General features: G+C 36.1%; 2 protein-coding genes across 4 annotated transcripts; one reads left to right on the forward strand and one right to left on the reverse strand.

Moving 5' to 3' along the window:
* The first annotated feature begins 750 nt into the window (after nucleotides 1-750).
* LOC105041781 (protein SOSEKI 2) lies at nucleotides 751-4,932 on the forward strand. Its single transcript, XM_019849204.3, has 5 exons — nucleotides 751-1,104; nucleotides 1,276-1,345; nucleotides 1,470-1,582; nucleotides 1,696-2,428; nucleotides 3,589-4,932. The coding sequence occupies exons 1-5, from the start codon at nucleotides 870-872 to the stop codon at nucleotides 3,731-3,733; spliced, it is 1,296 nt and encodes a 431-aa protein (XP_019704763.1). The 5' UTR covers nucleotides 751-869; the 3' UTR covers nucleotides 3,734-4,932.
* Nucleotides 4,933-5,519: 587 nt separating this feature from the next.
* Nucleotides 5,520-9,651, reverse strand: LOC105041639 (uncharacterized). 3 transcript variants are annotated; one of them, XR_012139800.1, is made up of 2 exons: nucleotides 6,077-9,451; nucleotides 5,520-5,983 (listed from the first exon to the last, which is right to left on the reverse strand). XR_012139800.1 is itself a non-coding variant. In XM_073254090.1 (2 exons), exon 2 carries the CDS (start codon nucleotides 7,832-7,834, stop codon nucleotides 6,578-6,580), a length of 1,257 nt encoding a protein of 418 aa, XP_073110191.1. In that variant the 5' UTR covers nucleotides 7,835-8,205; nucleotides 9,458-9,651; the 3' UTR covers nucleotides 5,520-6,577. The 3 variants fall into 3 exon arrangements, 2 of the variants coding, with proteins under 2 accessions (XP_073110191.1, XP_010916907.1); XM_073254090.1 differs by adding an exon at nucleotides 9,458-9,651 and having other exon boundaries at nucleotides 5,520-8,205; XM_010918605.4 differs by adding an exon at nucleotides 9,458-9,651 and having other exon boundaries at nucleotides 5,520-8,211.
* Between the last annotated feature and the right edge of the window lie 9,343 nt (nucleotides 9,652-18,994).

Genomic DNA, 18,994 nt, shown 5'->3' on the forward strand with positions numbered 1-18,994 from the left:
TAATTATTAAATTTATTTAGATATTTTTTTAAATTTATTAAATAAAAAATTTTTATAAAAAAAATAAGATAGAAATGGTATTATGTAAAGGATTATGTGATTATAGTTATTACATAAAAACTAATTCAAAATGATAATATTATTTTAATATTAAAAATTATTTTATATTAAAAAATATATTTATAAATTTGATCATATTCATATGTAAATTTATTTCCAACCAAATGCAATAATTTTTTTTCAGTATTATTTTTTGAAATAAATTTTTTATCAATTAAATATAATAAAAATTATTTTTTTATAATTATTTTTTTTAAATAAATAATTTTAAAAAATTATTAAATTATTTTATAATCTGATATATCTCAATCAAATGGATTCTAAGCAAATTTAGGATCATTCGTTCTACAATCGATGATCAGCAGTATTTTGAAAGATATCCTGTCATAGATTATAGGAAGCACCTAGTAGAACTCTCTATTTTTCCTTGTGCATGCGGATGGTAAGACATAGGGTACTCCAACTCATTAAGCTAACGGTTATAATCATAACTGCAGTTATCTTAGACGTTGACATGAACAATTGAAACCTGTACAACCCTACGCAACCTCCCACACACACCCTACGCCCAGCTAGGTGGAGATACAGCGTAGGTACGACGGTGACCACACTACCGTCTTGTTCGTACAGTACTGCTTGATATAAAGAGACAGGAACAGAGATCGGTACGTGGATTCCTTTCCCTCCCACCCTCCTTGACTTCTCTTCCCTTCCTAACAACAGTAACAGCCCTGCCACCTTTTCTTCTTCCTTCCCCTGTTCCGCGAACTAGGTCCAAAACTCTAACACTAGTGGTGGTGGTGGTGGTGATGGAGGCTGGTGGCGGTGGTGGTGGTACTGGAGGAGGAGGGAGGAGGAGACTTGGTAGCAGAGAGACCAGCCCAGACCGGGCTAGAGCGGGCAACGCACAGCAACAGCAACAGAGGTTAGTGAGGCCTATGAAGAAGGTCCAGGTCGTATACTATCTTAGTAGGAATGGACAGCTGGAGCACCCCCACTTCATGGAGCTCCCACAGGTCCCGAACCAACACCTTCGCCTCAAAGGTTTTGCTTCTTCCCGTCTCATATGTAGTCCCAACTTTAATTTGATGCAAATGACCAAAAAAAAAAAGAGCACAATTATAAAGCTATCGCATAGTTCTAGTTATGTTTTAATTTATCTTAACATATTATGTGTGGTTGCTGAACTTCAACCTTTTCTGCATGGGTTAATAGATGTGATGGATAGGTTGACGGTTCTCAGAGGTAGAGGCATGCCTTCTCTGTTCTCCTGGTCTTGCAAGAGGTAATCCCTACTGGTTCGGTTGGTCCACCATTGTCTAAACCTTATTTCTTTTAGCTCACATCCTTCTATTCCAACTAGAAAAAAGCTTTTCGGATACTCTTATGTTCTTCATTTTAAATTATAGGAGCTATAAGAATGGCTATGTGTGGAATGACCTGGCGGAGAACGACATCATCTACCCTGCTGATGGCGCCGAATACGTTCTCAAAGGCTCAGAGATCATCCAAGCTTGTTCTGGTAACCTTTTTTTATTCTTTTTCCTGTTCCTCCCAATTCCATATGCTTAATGTTTAACATTACATGTTTGCATGCTCTTGTTAATTGATTTTAATATTTATTTTAAATTCCAGAGAGGTTTCCACACGTCAAGATCACCAACAGGCAGCCAAAACCGTTGCAAATTTCCCATAACAGACACCAAATAGAAGTGGAAGAGGAAGAAGAAGGGATGGAGGAGGAAGAGGAAGGGGAACAGGTCGTAATAGAAGAGGAAGTGGCGGACAAGTTCGGTAAGGTCACAGCGACCGGGGTTTATACTACACGGTGCTCCCGCGGCATTTCGACGGACGAGATCGAGCGAGTCGAGAAGCCCATAAAAAACCGGGACCAACCCACCGAGCTTTCCCTCGACGACGCCTCCCCGCCCTCCTCCTCCTCGTCCGACAAAGCCCCGGCCGCCCATCGGTTCGAGGACGGGGACCCGGCGGGCGAGCCCGGTCAGACCCGGAACTCGGTCCTGCTCCAGCTCATCGCGTGCGGCTCGGTGTCGGTCAAGGGCCGGGCTGCGGGAGGCGGCGGCGGAGGGCTGCTAAAGGCCGCCGTGTCCTCTGCCGCCGCCGCCGCCGCCGCCGGTGCATCGTCTCTGGCCGGCGGGAGGAGGGGCGGGGCGTCGAACAAGGGGTCGGTGAGTCGATTCGCGAGTCGGGCGGGGGACGAGGACGAGTTGCGTTGCGTGTCGGAGAACCCGCGGTTCGGTCACCCCCCGCTGGAAGAGAAGGAGTATTTTAGTGGGAGTATTGTGGAGGGCAGCAGGGGCCCACCAGGGCCCTCACTTAAGAAGTCCAACTCCTACAATGAAGAAAGGTAGCATATAGCCAAACTCTCATCCTTATCATAAAGTGAAGCCAAAAAAAAAATCTTACTTTCTAACCCCCAAAAAAAAAAAATATATATATATATATACACACACACTTCAGGGAACATTGATGCATGCCATTATTGTCTCCCTTGGATCCTCTCGAGTAATTGGAGTGTCCAGCTCAATAGCCTGCTTTCGGTGCATCACATGCGTGTTAGTGATTGGATAGGATGCGACATGTACATCCTCTCATTGTATATATATATATATATATATATATATATATATATATATATATACACGAATGACCGTTGGTGTTTGATACCGATTTTTGCGCAAATAGTGACTGGAGAAGATATTGTCTTCGACCACATTAGTCAAGGTCAATGTCTTTGTGGCTTCTTGGGTCTTTTTCAATCTTCTATGATCCTTTATAAGATGTTCGTTGCTTTACTTGCTTAATGTTAGCAGTTACTTTCACCTAATTCATGGTGCTGGGATGAGATATAGCTCCATTTTGCCCCATCCTATTTAGTAGCCTACTTAATATTTGCAATTACTTAGTGTAATCTCGCAATTGAATGATTGTAACGGACCTTCCTATCATTAAAAAAAAAAAGAAAACAAAGGTTGTAATGGACCTTTACCCCATCCTCTGCAGTCCTTCATCATGTATGATAAATGCCTAATCTCCATCAAGTAAGAGATGACACAATTTGCCCCTATATATATTATTTAATCCCTCAATCTTATTGATGTTGCTACTATGGTTGGTATCAGATTTGTACCTTAATTTAACCAAACCATCCGAAATGGTTCTCTCTAAATTACTTGCATTGATGTATTAATGTGTAAGGAGTCGGATCCGAAGAGAGGAGCCACCATCAGTAAAAAGTCACTAACATTGTACTAGGAACTTCAAAAGGTCCATAGCATTAACAAAGACTGTTGCATGCACGTGGGAGTGTCAGTCTAATCCATCATAGGTTCCTTGATCCGGTTTCATGTCTATCCTTTGGGAAGTATATCCACAAAGATATCAAATGATTAAGTCTTACTTTTTACATGCATTAGTCACTCGTAATAATTAGCTACACCTTTAATCATGTCAGCTAATCAATTTAACGTTTGAATTCGTTATTGTTGGTGGTGGTGATGGGGACAGGAGCTCAAAGCTTGGAATTGGAGAAAGGAGGTTAGAGGTTGCGGAGGAGACAGCAGGAGTAAAAGGAAAGTGCATCCCTGGCAGAAAGAAGCCCTCTGGCAAGCAGCAACAGCTGCAGCAGCAGCCCAAGAAAGGATCCCAATAAATTGATGCCCTCTAACTGTTCCTCATGTTGTTAATGCGTTAGAAAGGTCGTCTGGTTCCCTATTTATATCTCCCCCCCCCCCCCCTCTCTCTCTCTCTGCAGTATTGCTGTACTTTATGGGTTTGACTTTGGTTCCTGACAAGAAATATTGGGGATGCTTGGGAATGGGCCCTGCAAGGATTTAATGTTCCTAGCAGAGATCTTGTTTGGAGTAGATGCTAGATTCCGTTCTCCTGTTAAATTTGTCTAACATACGCCGTGGATCTGATTTGTGGATTTGTTAAGGTCTTTCTCTGGATATGCTTATCATACATGCTCATGGTTGAGCCACAATGATGGGTGTTTGAAGGATGGATGGATGCAGATAAATGAACTAATGAAACAGTAATATGATGGTGCGCCGCCCTATAGTCTGTCCATTACCCATCTGATGTGGCAGTTCGCGATTGGTACAATTCACATGCAGTTGGCGGAACGCATCAGGGATGCCACCATTGATGGATATTTGAGCGGATAATGTGGTGGTGGCACATAAAGTTTTCTGCTGAAATGTTAGGAACCGTTACCAGCCCTCGTTTGGACGGAAATCTTCTCTCCTTTTGTTGCTGTTGAGAAGATGGATGCAGAGTCAGATTCGCTAACAGTGAAGATATTGTTTCTTTTCTTGTCATTTTGATTTGAGAGGAGTCTGCCATTCATTTTTGACGAATGAGCTCTTACGTATGTTTTGGACAAAAGCGCTGAGAGATGTTCAACTTCTAACCACTTATGTATGTTTTGGGGATCACAATTTGACAATTCATCCGAGTATCCAACAAAGAACAAATATGACTACAACTCATGGCTTCGCAATATACAAGGAGGGAATTTACTTGATCCCGTGCGATAAAAAAGAAAAAAAGTGATCATCACAAAGCTAAGGTGAGAGAACAAAATGTGATTTTGTAAGGCAACATGCAAGTCTCTTACAACTATTTCAGATTCTGCACAGCTACTGATGATATTTGTGGTACCTCACAGTTGAATTCTATACTGCAGTACTCACCTCTAAATGCTTGAACCCCAAAGCACTGTTAACTGCGCAAACAAATTCTGGCAGCCACGGTTACAACCATCTACCGGATCTCATGATTTCCCACTCTCAACTTGTACAAGGAATCAAGCACCAAGGTCAAATTAACCCCCTCTTTTGTTTTTTTGAGAAAATTACTCAAGACTTGAAAGAAGATTTGGATATATTTGCTCCCAGCATGGTAGCATTTCTTTGAATTCATGCCATCAATCTGCCAAACAAGCATCCTTTGAGATAAGCTCATGCATGAAACTCCATCCAAGAGGTCAACTCAAGCAACAAGACAAGAACCTCATGTGTCCCCCAAAAACCCAACCTATGAAAGGGACCTGCAAGGCTAGAAGTGTGATTCAATTATTTCACCTCCTGATGTGGATCAGCATGAAAGCAATGTGAGGTAAAATGCACTCCAATTTCTTAGAGTGAGGCTGTCTGTCGTCCTTGCCTCTGGTGGCGCGCATGAATTCTTTTGATAAATGATATGTGTTACTCTTCTAGCGAGAATAAACACGTTATAATATCATTACGGGTATCACAGCAATAAGCTTGTCTGATGACACACAAAAAAAAAAAAAAAATTATAGTCACGTTTATCACAACGTATGAAAATATTAATGCCCACAGATCACAGTGTATGAACTGTAGTGAAATCATAACGACGAGGCTTTCTCATCATTTTTGCAACACTAGCAGATGCGGTTTCCGAAAAACAGATAAAAATAATAAGAAATTGATTATGCTCTTTTAAATGGTTAGTGTCTGATCCTGTTTACAAAGAAGTATACTATTGCTATTTTACAATCAGAACACCCCTCCCCCCAACCAAAAAAAAGAAAACCTTCTTTCGGTGACTTAAAGTTGAGGAACTCACTTCCTTGATGTGAAGGGGCCAAAGATTTTATTTTCTTTGCCCCCTCCTCTACAATTATTCTCAACAATAGGAAATCTTAGGATACACCGAGGGAAGACCAAAACCATGAGAGCCCAAAGAGTAAGTCCAGCATATTTTGTTTGATTTGCCTAGTGCAGATCTGTTATGCCCTCCGATGGCCCCACAAAATGTTCGATTCTGGCTAATGTGGACCACCTCATGCTGCTCACCAGTTGATCCAGACTCCAATTTGCTACAAATAAGAAGGTGCCGAGCCAATTCCTTATCATCTCTGCACCTGTCTTGACTGTCAAATGTAAATATTAACTTTTTACCCCCTTCAGAAAACAAAAAAGAAAAGAAAGAAGGAGAAGAAGAAATATGGACTTGGACAGAACACCTGTAATGAGGTTTATCTAGGCATAATGTACCATTTAAGCTTGAAAGGGTGGTGTTCATCAGCACAACAAGATATGACCAATTGGAAGGTACTATATTGTCCAGTAGTGAATAAGATCAAGCGATTCCCATGATACAATGTATCATTTTCCATAGCAATCAGTTAGTGTTGAATCATATTTTTATTCAATCCATTATCAGATCATTCAAACTGCAGACTCAGACAGCTCTCATAGCTGCCACAACTTGACTGAACAACAACGGGCCTCTTGAAGTCCTTGCACTATTTATCATGTGCTACAGGCCCTATACTATAGCTGTCCATTTTTAAATCCAAAAAGTCAAGTAAATTTGACAAATTCATCAAACTATGCATCTTTCCCTTCAACTCAGATAAGACAAATGATATGCAACCGGCACCATATTTCCCTGATCATCTAAGTCCAATCCCTAAAAAAAGAATTCATTCCACTTGTTTAGTGGAGAATTAACTACCCATCCATCAAGGCCTTATACCATGCACATAAAACACATTACCTCTGTATGTGAGAATCTTTTCCTCAGCCCCCATACACCAGAGGTGGCCTTGCAAATCCAACATCCCTTTCATACCTGCTGTTTCCCACACAAACTTAAAGACTCCAAGAGCCCTATTCAGCTGCTTCACTCCATTCCATACCATCAATTCATCACAGGAAGTCACAATCTTCCCCATGCTCAAATAAAACCTGCCATCAGTTTCATACAACCCTCCAGAAACGTCAATCTCAATATCTCTCACAGTCCCATATAGATAGTAGAGGAGTAGTGTGAACAAACACTTGGAAGAGTGCCCCAAGCTCTTGGTTAACTTCTTCTGAATCAGGCAGTCTTCTCGTCGGGCCTCCTTGTAACTGATATCCCTCTCAACCAAGATATCTTTGATCTGATACAACCCTTCTTTCATTGCTTCAAGCTTCAAGACATGTTGTCTCAGCCTTTCCTCTTGCCGTAAGCACTCTGTGAGATGCACAAACATCTCAAGAACTTCCTCCCACCTGCGTGATGGCAGTGGCTTCTCAACCTTATTTAAAGGTGCTGGTCGCATCCATGAAGGAGAGATGGAGTTTGAAATATAGGCCGCATCAGCACAAAACTTGATACAGCTTGATACTATCTGCTCACCCATTTGGAATGTCGGAGAATGGCATCTAAAGGAGTTCATTTCATATTTCAAATCTTTAAGCACCTGCTCAAGTGCTCCCCTCCATATATGGTGCTGTGTGACTTGTGGGCAGACTGTCAGACGAATAGACTTCCTTTGCTGAGCCGAGATGTTCAGGAAGTCACAGACCCTAGTAAGAGAGTTCAGCATCATGGGGTCCCCTTTTTTGGGTTCGTAGAAGCCCATGGCCAATATGGATCGATCAGCCGGTGCAATACCCTTCTCATAAGCACATTGCATTGAGGAAGACCCAATGAAGGCTCTAGCCAGTGAGTTGAAGGTCTTCATATAGGAGATGATACGATCATCTGTGATGATTGAGCTGCCAATTCTGTGAGTGAGCCTCCCATCGATCTGCTCCACATTTTTAAGTATATGGGATAATCTAATAAGCTTAGCATAGGCTATTTTATACCATTCCAATGGCACCGAGTCTTGGTCAAGTTCTTCAGCATGGTGGTAGAATGCCATACTCAGATGGCCATAATGTCCAGCTCGCCTTTGTTTTATGGACTCTGGGAGAGCAGCAAGGCTTGATATGATCTTGTGCAACATTGTACTTTTCACAGTCTACACTAACTCTTTATTCCCACAATCGCAAAGTTCTAGCATGCTTTAGACCACCTTAATAAAGACAATCTTATCAGACACTTGGTCTGAAAAAAGGCATTTTACTTAAGCCCCTTCTTTTCCATTAGAGATGAACTGTCCTTGATAAGTAGAAACTTCCATTTGTTAATCAGATTGGCAGAATGACCACGTGGGTGAGAAGAGATTCACAAGGAGCTGTTGAGAACATTACACGAAGTTGAGAGAGCCAGGATTGCATCTTGACAAGAGACTGGACCAAACCTATTTGTAACACCTGAGCCAGAACCAGATCGTCTTGAACCCGACTTCTCTTTGGTTCACTTGCTGCGGCTCAACTATCGCTAGAAATTATATTTGAAACCTCATGAGTGCATTTGAAAGATACTTCCTATCATTGCAAGCTAAAATTGTGATAGGAACTTCCTTCACATGTGTGCAATCAATGATATAATAATTACACCAAATAGAAGACTGATTTGATCAAGCTGGTAGCTAGCATATTAAATTGATAAACCCTCTTGGTGATCATATGAGACACACTGAGTTTGAATATTAACTTATCAAAGATTGCAGTTTTCGGGACCTTTGGGAGGACTATCACCATTGCATGATCAATTAGCTATGGGCTTTTTAAACAAAAAGGGACTTGATAGTCTTTATAATAAGATGAGTTGAGATGCATATCATGTCTATTTATAGATAAACTTGGACACAGACAATGGACTGAGGTGTCCTTATCAGCATGATCTAAGAAGCATATTTCGATATCAAATGCCTGAAGATCTTTTATGGAATGTCCAATTAATATTTTGGAGCTTTCAATGAACATATAAGTTGATGAAATAGCAATACATTTTACAATGTGTGCAAAAAGATTCAGAAACCTAAATAAAGTATAAAATAATGAATTACTTTGTGATGCAAAAGTCAGGTGGAATTATTCTGCAAAGAAAATCCTGCAACAAGTGTCCCGCATAAAAAGGAACATAAGATATAGAAGAAAGCAGAGACTAGTAAAATAGTGAAGTAAGTTTCAGGCCCTTAAATTGTGTGACCTAGGAAATCATAGCGCCAGACAAATCCTAATTTCTCCCCAAGTTGGCCAGCCGCAAGGATAAAGAGAAAAATCAAGGTTAACTAATGGCATAAAATAACATCTTACTTTAGGGGAATTGCTGCTGAATCCAGATACGATCAAGAAACATGGAATTGTGGAAGCGCAATTCAATGATCACTAAAATCTAAAACTTCTGTACGAGTACAAGCTGGTAACAACAAGCAGAGTGAGTCGGACTTTTCTTCGAACGGTGAGAATGCATGTAGTGCTCGTGAAAAAATGACCGACGGCATGCTGTGGTTAGAAAGACCGCATGCTTATTTTGATTGACCGATGGTTGAGGAAGAGAAAAGGCAAGAAGGGAGAAATGATGATGTCCTGCTGGTAAGGAAACGAGAGGGAAGGTAGGTAGGGAAGTAGTCATTGCGAGAGAGGGTTGGAGAAATCGGAGAAGGAAGGTTAAAAACATAAAGCCGGCATTTTTTTTCTAAAATAAACTAAAATCAAGACGAGGGCCGTCAAGAACTTACCAGGATCAGGAGGAAGGGTAGGTTTTGGCGAGAAGCGGTTGGAAACGCCCCGCTCCGCTGTTTTATACGAAAGGAGAGTAGTAGGTTCAAGGCTGATTAGAACGCGGACCGATGGTTTTTAAATAAATTAACGGCCTCATGTGCGACAGCACAGATCTATCTGAAGGCGAATAGTATGATGGATTGAACCACCTTCTACACAGGTGCGCATTGTGGACAGATGCAGCTGGTATTCTTTATGATTTTTAAAATATTTTATTTTTTAATTTTATTGAATGTAATTCATATTAAATTAATATAATTTATCTGATTCATTAGAAAATAATAAATAACTAATGGCCAAGATGAAACCCAGGGAATGCGGGGCTTGGTTTTGTTATTTTTAATCCTAAGATGCAAGGAAAAATAACCAAGACTTCGTTGCTGTGATTTGGGTTGGAGTAGGAGGATGCCTTAGCACGTCTTCCATAAATTTTGTGTGATACCTCCAATCTGAAATTGTGAATCGAGGGTCATGACAACCACCGCATATTCATAAAAAACTTTTTCCATAAGCATGCAAGGCATCTTATCATGCTATCCTAAAACAACAGCGGAATAATTAGTCAATAATTTAAATCCAAAATATAACGATCTAAATTTTTTCTTTAATATCTCAATAAATTCAACAATGATTCATAGGCCTTACATCAAATTCAATAAGACTTTCAACCTAAAATAAAAATATGAAGATTCTGTTTTTGATCACTCTTCCATTAATATCTTGTATCATCTTAATTTCTCAACATCTGTAAAAATAGTAAAATAAGAAGTAATGAACTAGACAGCCCAGTAAGCAATGATCACTTTCAACAGATTTTATCAGGCATTTAAGTAAATAATCATTTATAAAAAATAAGCATATCGAGTTCATCAATTTGAAATCAATTTCGATTATGTAATATAGTTCATGCCAAATTTATTTTTTTTTCAAAATTTGAGTTTCATTTGAGGTTTCAATTTCTTTCATTCTTAAATTCTTTTCGTTAATCATGAGCTATGACCACATTTTTTCTGTGGCAGGATCATAACACCGCATATCTTCTTGCGGTGAGCTGCGAATCATCTGGTAGCAAAGTCCTTCGGAACTGTTGGTCTCTCTGGCGGTTTGTCACTAGTCTCTCTGGCGACATGTCGCTAGTCTCGCTGGCGACATAAACTCTTAGGACAAATCAATTGCCAACGTATATGCCCCCATTGGCGGAGTCCTTTACATAGTCAGGTTGTCAATTCATATTGTTCTTATATCAGAATTCTTCATAAATTATGTTTCATATTCTAATTTTAATAAAAAAATATATAATCATGTAGTATCGAAATCAATCAATATAATGTATCATGAAATCAATATGTTCAATCATGCTTCATCATAACATTTCAAATAAGATATTTTCATAACAAAATATCATTTCATCCAATTCATGCATCGTTTCTCAAATCATGTTAGAAAAATTATTATAATTTATTGATAAATATAGAAAAAGTGAAACATTACTTACCTCGAACGCATTTCAATAAATCCACATAATTCTATAAATTTTTTTCCAAAATTCTTCAGTTCATAAACCATATCACAATATCCGATTATCAGGTGTCAATGATACCTATACGAGATCAAATTCAATAATCAGAAAGAATACGAATATCATATTTCAACGGTTTAGATTGGATCCGATCATCTAATTTCATCTAATCAAAATCTAATTAGGACATAAACGATCCAAAGTTTGACATCAGATCAAATCAGATTCGAAGTGATAGGATCGAGATTTCTTCATTGGTTTCATAAAAATCAAATGGAGAGAGAAAATCAGAGGAGAGAGAATTTATGAGGTACAATTCGAATTGATCATGTGACACAATCTAACATTACGATTGGTCCAATATCTCGATTGGTGAAATCAAGATGATCAAATCAAGTCATGGCTAGATCGAGATCATGGATGATCAAATCTAAAGATTCATGGTCTGATCAAGATTAGTGCCAACACACTACTCAACAATCATGGATCAAGATTCTTCATCAGATCAGAAATATTAAAAAAAAAAATTTATTGATAAATCGATCAGGAGAGAAAAATCGATCGAGAGAGAAATAACGTTAGAGAGAGAAAATTCTAGAGAGAGAAAATTTTAGAGAGAGAAAATTCATCTTGAACTCCTCAAACGATATGATTCAACAAATTCGATCGATCAGATTAAATCATGCTAAGATTATTATATGGATAATTAAATAAAATTATAAAAAATAGAATCTTAAAAATACCTAATCTGATCAAAGTGAGTGTTGGTGTACCATTCGACGATCGCAGATCAAAAAATCCATCACTAGGATCATTTAAATTCATCATCATTCTTCTCAAAATTCTAGAAAATCTTAAGAGAGAGAAATAATCTAGAGAGAAAAAATAGAGAGAGAAAATAGAAAGAGAAAGTTTAATTTTAAAGAGAGAAAATACTAGTTCAGGTTGAAGAGAGAGAGGGAAGAGAGAGAAACTCTCTTTCTCATATTTTATTATTTATATTATTTATTTATTTTTCTTTTTTTTCTTTCTTTTTTTCTTCACAAGAGAGAGAGGAGAGAGAGTCCTATTATTTTATATTTTTTTTATTTTATATTTTTTTATTTTTCTTCTTCTTTTCTTCCTCTTTTTTCTTTTTCTTTTTCTTTTCCTTCTTCTTTTCTTTTTTCTTTTTTCTTTTTCTTCCTTTTTTTTTTTCTTTTTCTTCCTTCTTCTTTTTCTTTTCTTCTTCCCAGACTTCCTTTAGGCCAAAATAAGGGACTCACAATCCCCTATTGGCTGGCCGACCGACGGCGCAACCGGTAAGGGGGCGACAGTCGGCACGAGGAGGGCGACTCGACGGCAAGAGGAGGGCCAAGTCGGTGGCCGACGGCGACCACCGATACCCACACATTCAAAAGAGATCGAATCCCTTTCTCAAAGAAATCCGACGACTTCAGTCGTCGGTGATCGTGCACACAGGCATGGAGAAAAAGGAGGAGAAGAGAGGAAGGGGAGGAAGCTCATCTTCGACGCCGGCTAGACTTTCCGACGTGAAAATTAGACGGACACAGAGCCAGTCTTCCGTGAAGATTTTTCAGCGATTGCTACCGATGGACTTCGGATTCTCCGGTGTGAGAGAGAGAAGGGATCCCCTCCTTAAATAGGGTCGGAGGGGGCCTCTTTTCGACTCCGATTGGGAGTCGGTGAGAGGAGGAAGAAGACTCCCTTTGGGAGTCTTCTCCTCTTTTTCCCTTCTTTTTTTTTTGTTTAGGCTGGGTTTGTTACATGGGCCAGGCCATCACATTCTTCTCCTCTAAAAGAAATTTCGTCCTCGAAATTTTTCTTACTTGAGTCTTCATAGTTTCTTACTTGAATCTCATCCATAATTATTTTAATATTCTAATTCTTGATATAAATTTATTTTTAAATCATTTTATAAGAAAAAAGTCGGTATATCAAATATCGGTCTGAAATGGAACCATTCATTTTCTTATTTATCAAGACCAACATCTCAAAGTTTTTTAATATTTCAAGATTTCAAAATTATGCTCTCATTCCCTATAAAATAATGTTCAATACCTCATGACTAGATCAAAATCAAATCTGTCTCTTGTGAATAGAAGAAAATCAATATCTTAATTTCTGAATAAAAATTTTATTTTTCATCATCATTTATTTATTTATTTATTTTTAAAATATTAATCACTCTTAATTTCAACCCATCATAAGATAGGAAAACATACTTCTATGAATCTTTGATGACATCCTAATCAATCAAAATTTAAAAATATTTTCTCTTATTCGTACTTTTAAAAGTTGAAGATTTATCATTTCAATCTCATTCTCAAACTTTTGATATTTTAATTCTCGATGCAACTTTATCATTAAGTCATTTCATAAAGATCAATATCATCAATGTTGATTAGAATCAATATCACTATTTCTAGTCATCAAAATTTTCTTACTCAAACCCTCAAACGCTTAAATATTCTAATTCTTAAAGCAAATTTTATCATTAAGTCATTCTATAATAAAAATCAATAACTCAAAAATTGATCTAAATCAAAAAAATTTTTTTCTTATAATCAAAATCAATGTCTCTACTCTAAGTAAGTATATCAATTTTTTTTATCTAAATATTAACTACTCTTAATTAATCGATTCATTATCAAATTAAATTATAAATAACTTCAATCTATCTTTTGTAAAATAATCGTCAATATCAATGGATAATCTTAATCTTTTTCATTCATTCAGAGAAATAATAATGATCAAAAGAGTTCAAACTTCAAATTTTATTATACCCTGAAGATAAATATTTGAGTATAATAATTTAAGATCAAAATTATTATTTGATAAACAATCTCAAATTCTTTCTAATAAATAGAGAATTATAAAATTTAATTCTAGGATAGAAAAAATTTATCTTTAAATATTCTGAATCTAAAATCAAAAATCAAAGATCCACTCATCCTAGAATTAGGATGCTAAATATTTTTTTTTAGCATAGTAGACGGAAGTGCTACTTTTGAAAATCACATTAGGGATATCCAAAAATTATTCTTTTTAATATCAATAAATTTTTTGTATCAAATAATATCATCTATCATAATTCTTTAACTCAAAGAGTCAATATTCTGGACTTATTCAAAGTAATCCAGATTACCATGCTTCCGCTGTGCACTTTGTTCTAACAATCAAAATTTCTTAGGTTTATCAAAAAAAATTTTTGATCAAATTATTTCTTTATCTTATCAATAGAAAAGATCTAAAATTTTAAATTTTAATTAAAGTCAAAGATTAACTTTCGATTCTCATTCATACTTTTACTGATGTACAATAATCTTGATTAACCCTTGAGTCCAATATCATATTTAAAACTATCATATAAATTTACTATAATTAATATGAATCAAATCTTAATTCTCATTTCAATTTAATTCGATAATTTTCAAATCAAAATTCTTATAAGTCAAATCAATAAAAAAATCCTTTGATGCTCCATCAAATTTGGACATAATTCGAATATATAAAAATTTTAAATCATTATTTTTTCTAAAATTTTTATTATCAAGATTCTTAATATCTATCAAGTATCCTTTCACAACAATCATACAGGCTTCAAAAATCAAATCTCCATTTAATAGTAGATTCAATTAGAGACCTCGTTAACAAAAGCAAAGGAACTCCATATCAATTCTTAAATCCAAAATTTTTAAATTATAAATTCACATAGATCCTATAATCTCAAATAAATATAAATCATATCTTTTATCTTAATCTAAAGATATCAATCTTTCATTAACAACCTCAACAATAATATTAAAAAATCTCTTGATCAGCTTAGATACGAAATTTTTAAATTAAAATTTTATACACATCATATAGTCTCCAAGAGACACAATAAGATCTATTATTTAGATCCAAGGATGATGATTAAAGATTTTAGTACAATGAATATCCTACAATCTCATAATCCATTTCATCCATAAGAAATAGGTTTCTTTGTAATATTCTCAAATATGCATTCATCCTAATATGTCACTTTATATATATGATCCACATATCAAGTTCAATTTCGATAAATATTCCAATCAAGTATCATAAAAGATTTTCTTAATCCATCCTGGAATAATATTTTATCATCAAATCTTTATCCTGCCAATAATAGTCAACTTCTCAACTAAAAATAATATCATAGAATTATTCTCACATTGAATTTGAGCTTACGATTCACTTGAATAATCAATGATCAAATTAATAACCACAATGCACAATAAAATTTTATGTCAATCTTTTTGCAATTACTTTCAATCAAAATCTAACTAATCATATCATGATCAATAGATCATCCATCATATTTCAAATTCTATATGTCATAATCTCTTGTGATCCTTTCATACATAATCTCAATGTTTAACCAAAAATTATAAAAAAAAAAATTTACTACAATCATCAAAGATCTACACCATAATATCTCTAGTGTCTATCCACTAACACCCATACTATACACATCTTAGTTCATCCACTAATGCTCTGATACCACTTTAATTGTCACACCTCCGATCCGAGATTGTGAATCGAGGGTCATAACAACCACCGCATACTCATAGAAAATTCTTTCCATAAGCATGCAAGGCATCTTATCATGCTATCCTAAAACAACAGTGGAATAATTAATCAATAATTTAAATTCAAAATATAATGATCTAAATTTTTTCTTTAATATTTTAATAAATTCAACAATGATTCATAGGCCTTACATCAAATTCAATAAGACTTTCAACCTAAAATAAAAGTATGGAGATTCTGCTATTGATCACTCTTCTATTCATATCTTGTTTCATCTTAATTCCTCAACATCTGTAAAAACAGTAAAATAAGAGGTAATGAGCTAGACAGCCTAGTAAGCAATGATCATTTTCAACATATTTCATCAGGCATTTAAGTAAATAATTATTTATAGAAAATAAGCATATTGAGTTCATCAATTTGATATCAATTTTGATTATGCAATATAGTTCATGTCAAATTTTTTTTTTTCAAAATTCGAGTTTCGTTTGAGATTTTAACTTCTTTCATTTTTAAATTCTTTTCGTTAATCATGAGCTATGACCATATTTTTTCTGTGGCAGGATCATAACACTGCGTATCTTCTTACGGTGAGCTGCGAATCATCTGGTAGCAAAGTCCTTCGAAATCATTGGTTTCTCTAACGGTTTGTTGCTGGTCTCTCTGGTGACATGTCGCTGGTCTCGCTGGCGACATAAATCTTCAGGATAAATCAATTGCCAACGTATATACCCCCCATTGGCGGGGTCCTTTACATAGTCAGGTTGTCAATTCATATTATTCTTATATCAGAATTCTTCATAAATCATGTTTCATATTCTAATTTCAATAAGAAAATATATAATCATGTAGTATCGAAATCAATCAATATAATGCATCATAAAATTAATATGTTCAATCATGCTTCATCATAACATTTCAAATAAGATATTTTCATAATAAAATATTATTTTATCCAATTCATGCATCGTTTCTCAAATCATGTTAGAAAAATATATTATAATTTGCTGATAAATCTAGAAAAAGTGAAACATTACTTACCTCGAACGTATTCTAATAAATTCATATAATTTTATAATTTTTTTTTCAAAATTCTTCAATTCATAAATCATATCACAATATCCGATTATCAGGTGTCAATGATACCTATACAAGATTAAATTTAATAATAAAAAAGAATATGAATATCATATTTCAACAGTTTAGATTGGGTCCGATCATCTAATTTTATTTAATCAAAATCTAATTAAGACATAAACGATCCAAAGTTTGACTATCAGATCAAATCGGATTCGAAGTGATAGGATCGAGATTTCTTCATTGGTTTCATAAAAATTAAGTGGAGAGAGAAAATCAGAGGAGAGAGAATTTATGAGGTATAATTCAAATTGATCAGGTGACATAATCCAACATTACGATTGATCCAATATCTCAATTGATGAAATCAATATGATCAAATCAAGTCATGGCTAGATCGAGATCATGGATGATCAAATCTAAGGATTCATGGTCTAATCAAGGTGAGTGCCAACACACTGCCCAACAATCATAGATCAAGATTCTTCATCAGATCAAAAATATTAAAAAAAAATTTTCATTGATAAATCGATCAGGAGGGAAAAGTCGATCGAGAGAGAAATGGCTTTGGAGAGAGAAAATTCTAGAAAGAGAAAATTTTAGAGAGAGAAAATTTATTTTGGACTCTTCAGACGATATGATTCAACAAATTCGATCGATCAGATCAAATCATGCTAAGATTATCATGTGGATAATTGAATAAAATCATGAAAAATAAAATTTTAAAAATACCTAATCTAATCAAAGTGGGTGTCGGTGTACCGTCCGACGATCGCAGATCAAAAAATCCATCACTAGGATCATTTAAATTCATTATCATTCTTCTCAAAATTTAAAAAAAATCTTAAGAGAGAGAAATAACCTAGAGAGAAAGTAGAGAGAGAAAAAATCTAATTTTAGAGAGAGAAAATACTAGTTCAGGCTGAAGGGAGAGAGGGAAGAGAGAGAAACTCTCTTTCTCATATTTTATTACTGATATCATTATTTATTTATTTTTTTTCTTTCTTCTTCTTTTTTTTCTTCACAAGAAAGAGAGAGGAGAGAGAGTCCTATTATTTTATATAATTTTTTTATTTTTTATTTTTCTACTTCTCTTTTCTTCTTCTTCTTTTTTTTTTCTTTTCCTTCTTCTTTTCTTTTTTTTTTCTTTTTCTTCCTTCTTCTTTTTCTTTTTTTTTTTCTTCCTTCTTCTTTTTCTTTTCTTCTTCCCAGACTCCTTTGGGCCAAAACAGGGGACCTCACAATCCCCTGTTGGCTGGCCGACCGACGGTACAGCCGGCAAGAGGGCGGCAGTCGGCACAAGGAGGGCGACTCGACGGCAAGAGGAGGATCAAGTCGGTGGCCGACGGCGACCACCGGTACCCACACATTCAAAAGGGATTGAATCCCTTTCTTAAAGAAATCCGACGACTTCGATCGTCGGTGATCGTGCACACGGGCACGGGGAGAAAGGAGGAGAAGAGAGGAAGGGGAGGAGGCTCACCTTCGATGTCGGCGAGGCTTTCCGACGTGAAAATTAGACGGGCACAGAGCCGATCTTCCGTGAAGATTTTTCAGCGATTACTGTCGATGGACTTCGGGTTCTCCGGTGAGAGAGAGAAGGGATCCCCTCCTTAAATAGGGCCGGAGGGGGCCTCTTTCCGACTCCAGTTGGAAGTTGGTGAGAAGAGGAAGAAGACTCCCTTCGGGAGTCTTCTCCTCTTTTTCCCTTTCTATTTTTTTTTTTTTTTTGTTTAGGCTGGGTTTGTTACATGGGCCGGGCCATCACATTTTGCATTGTTAATTATTTTGCCACTCTTAAATATTTTGGCACTTGATGGCCATATAAATTCTCATCAAATTGCTGAAGGAATAATTGTTGTACACTTTCACTTCATGCTATTATTTGTTCCACAATGGTTATGCATAATACGAGCATGCATCATCTCATCCTTCGCCGTCGAATGCCATGGATGAATCTCAAAAACTCAAGTAATGGTCAATGATCTTCCCTTCAGATATAGGAGAGAAAAAAGTACCTCAGATAAGTTCTAATCTACAAAATAATCTCTACCTTCTCTCTCTCTTTCAATTATTTTCAAAACTTTGACTGACTTAAATATTAGACAGTTTTTGTCGGACAAACTTTGATGAGTAAACTTTTGATTCGAGGTCACCTTTGAAAGGAAAGCGTCCCTTTCTTAGTCGGATTCCGACCGACCTTTAGCTAAGCACGACATCATGCTCTATCTAGAGTTCTACGGCAATAAGTTAAAAATATCATTTTTGTTTGGATGACTAAGGAACATGCTAGCTTTCATCCTAAGGTCTGTAAATTATAATTCATTGATGGAGTAGAGTTGCT

This window comes from Elaeis guineensis, chromosome 3, assembly GCF_000442705.2.
Source record: "Elaeis guineensis isolate ETL-2024a chromosome 3, EG11, whole genome shotgun sequence".
Lineage (NCBI taxonomy): Eukaryota > Viridiplantae > Streptophyta > Magnoliopsida > Arecales > Arecaceae > Elaeis > Elaeis guineensis.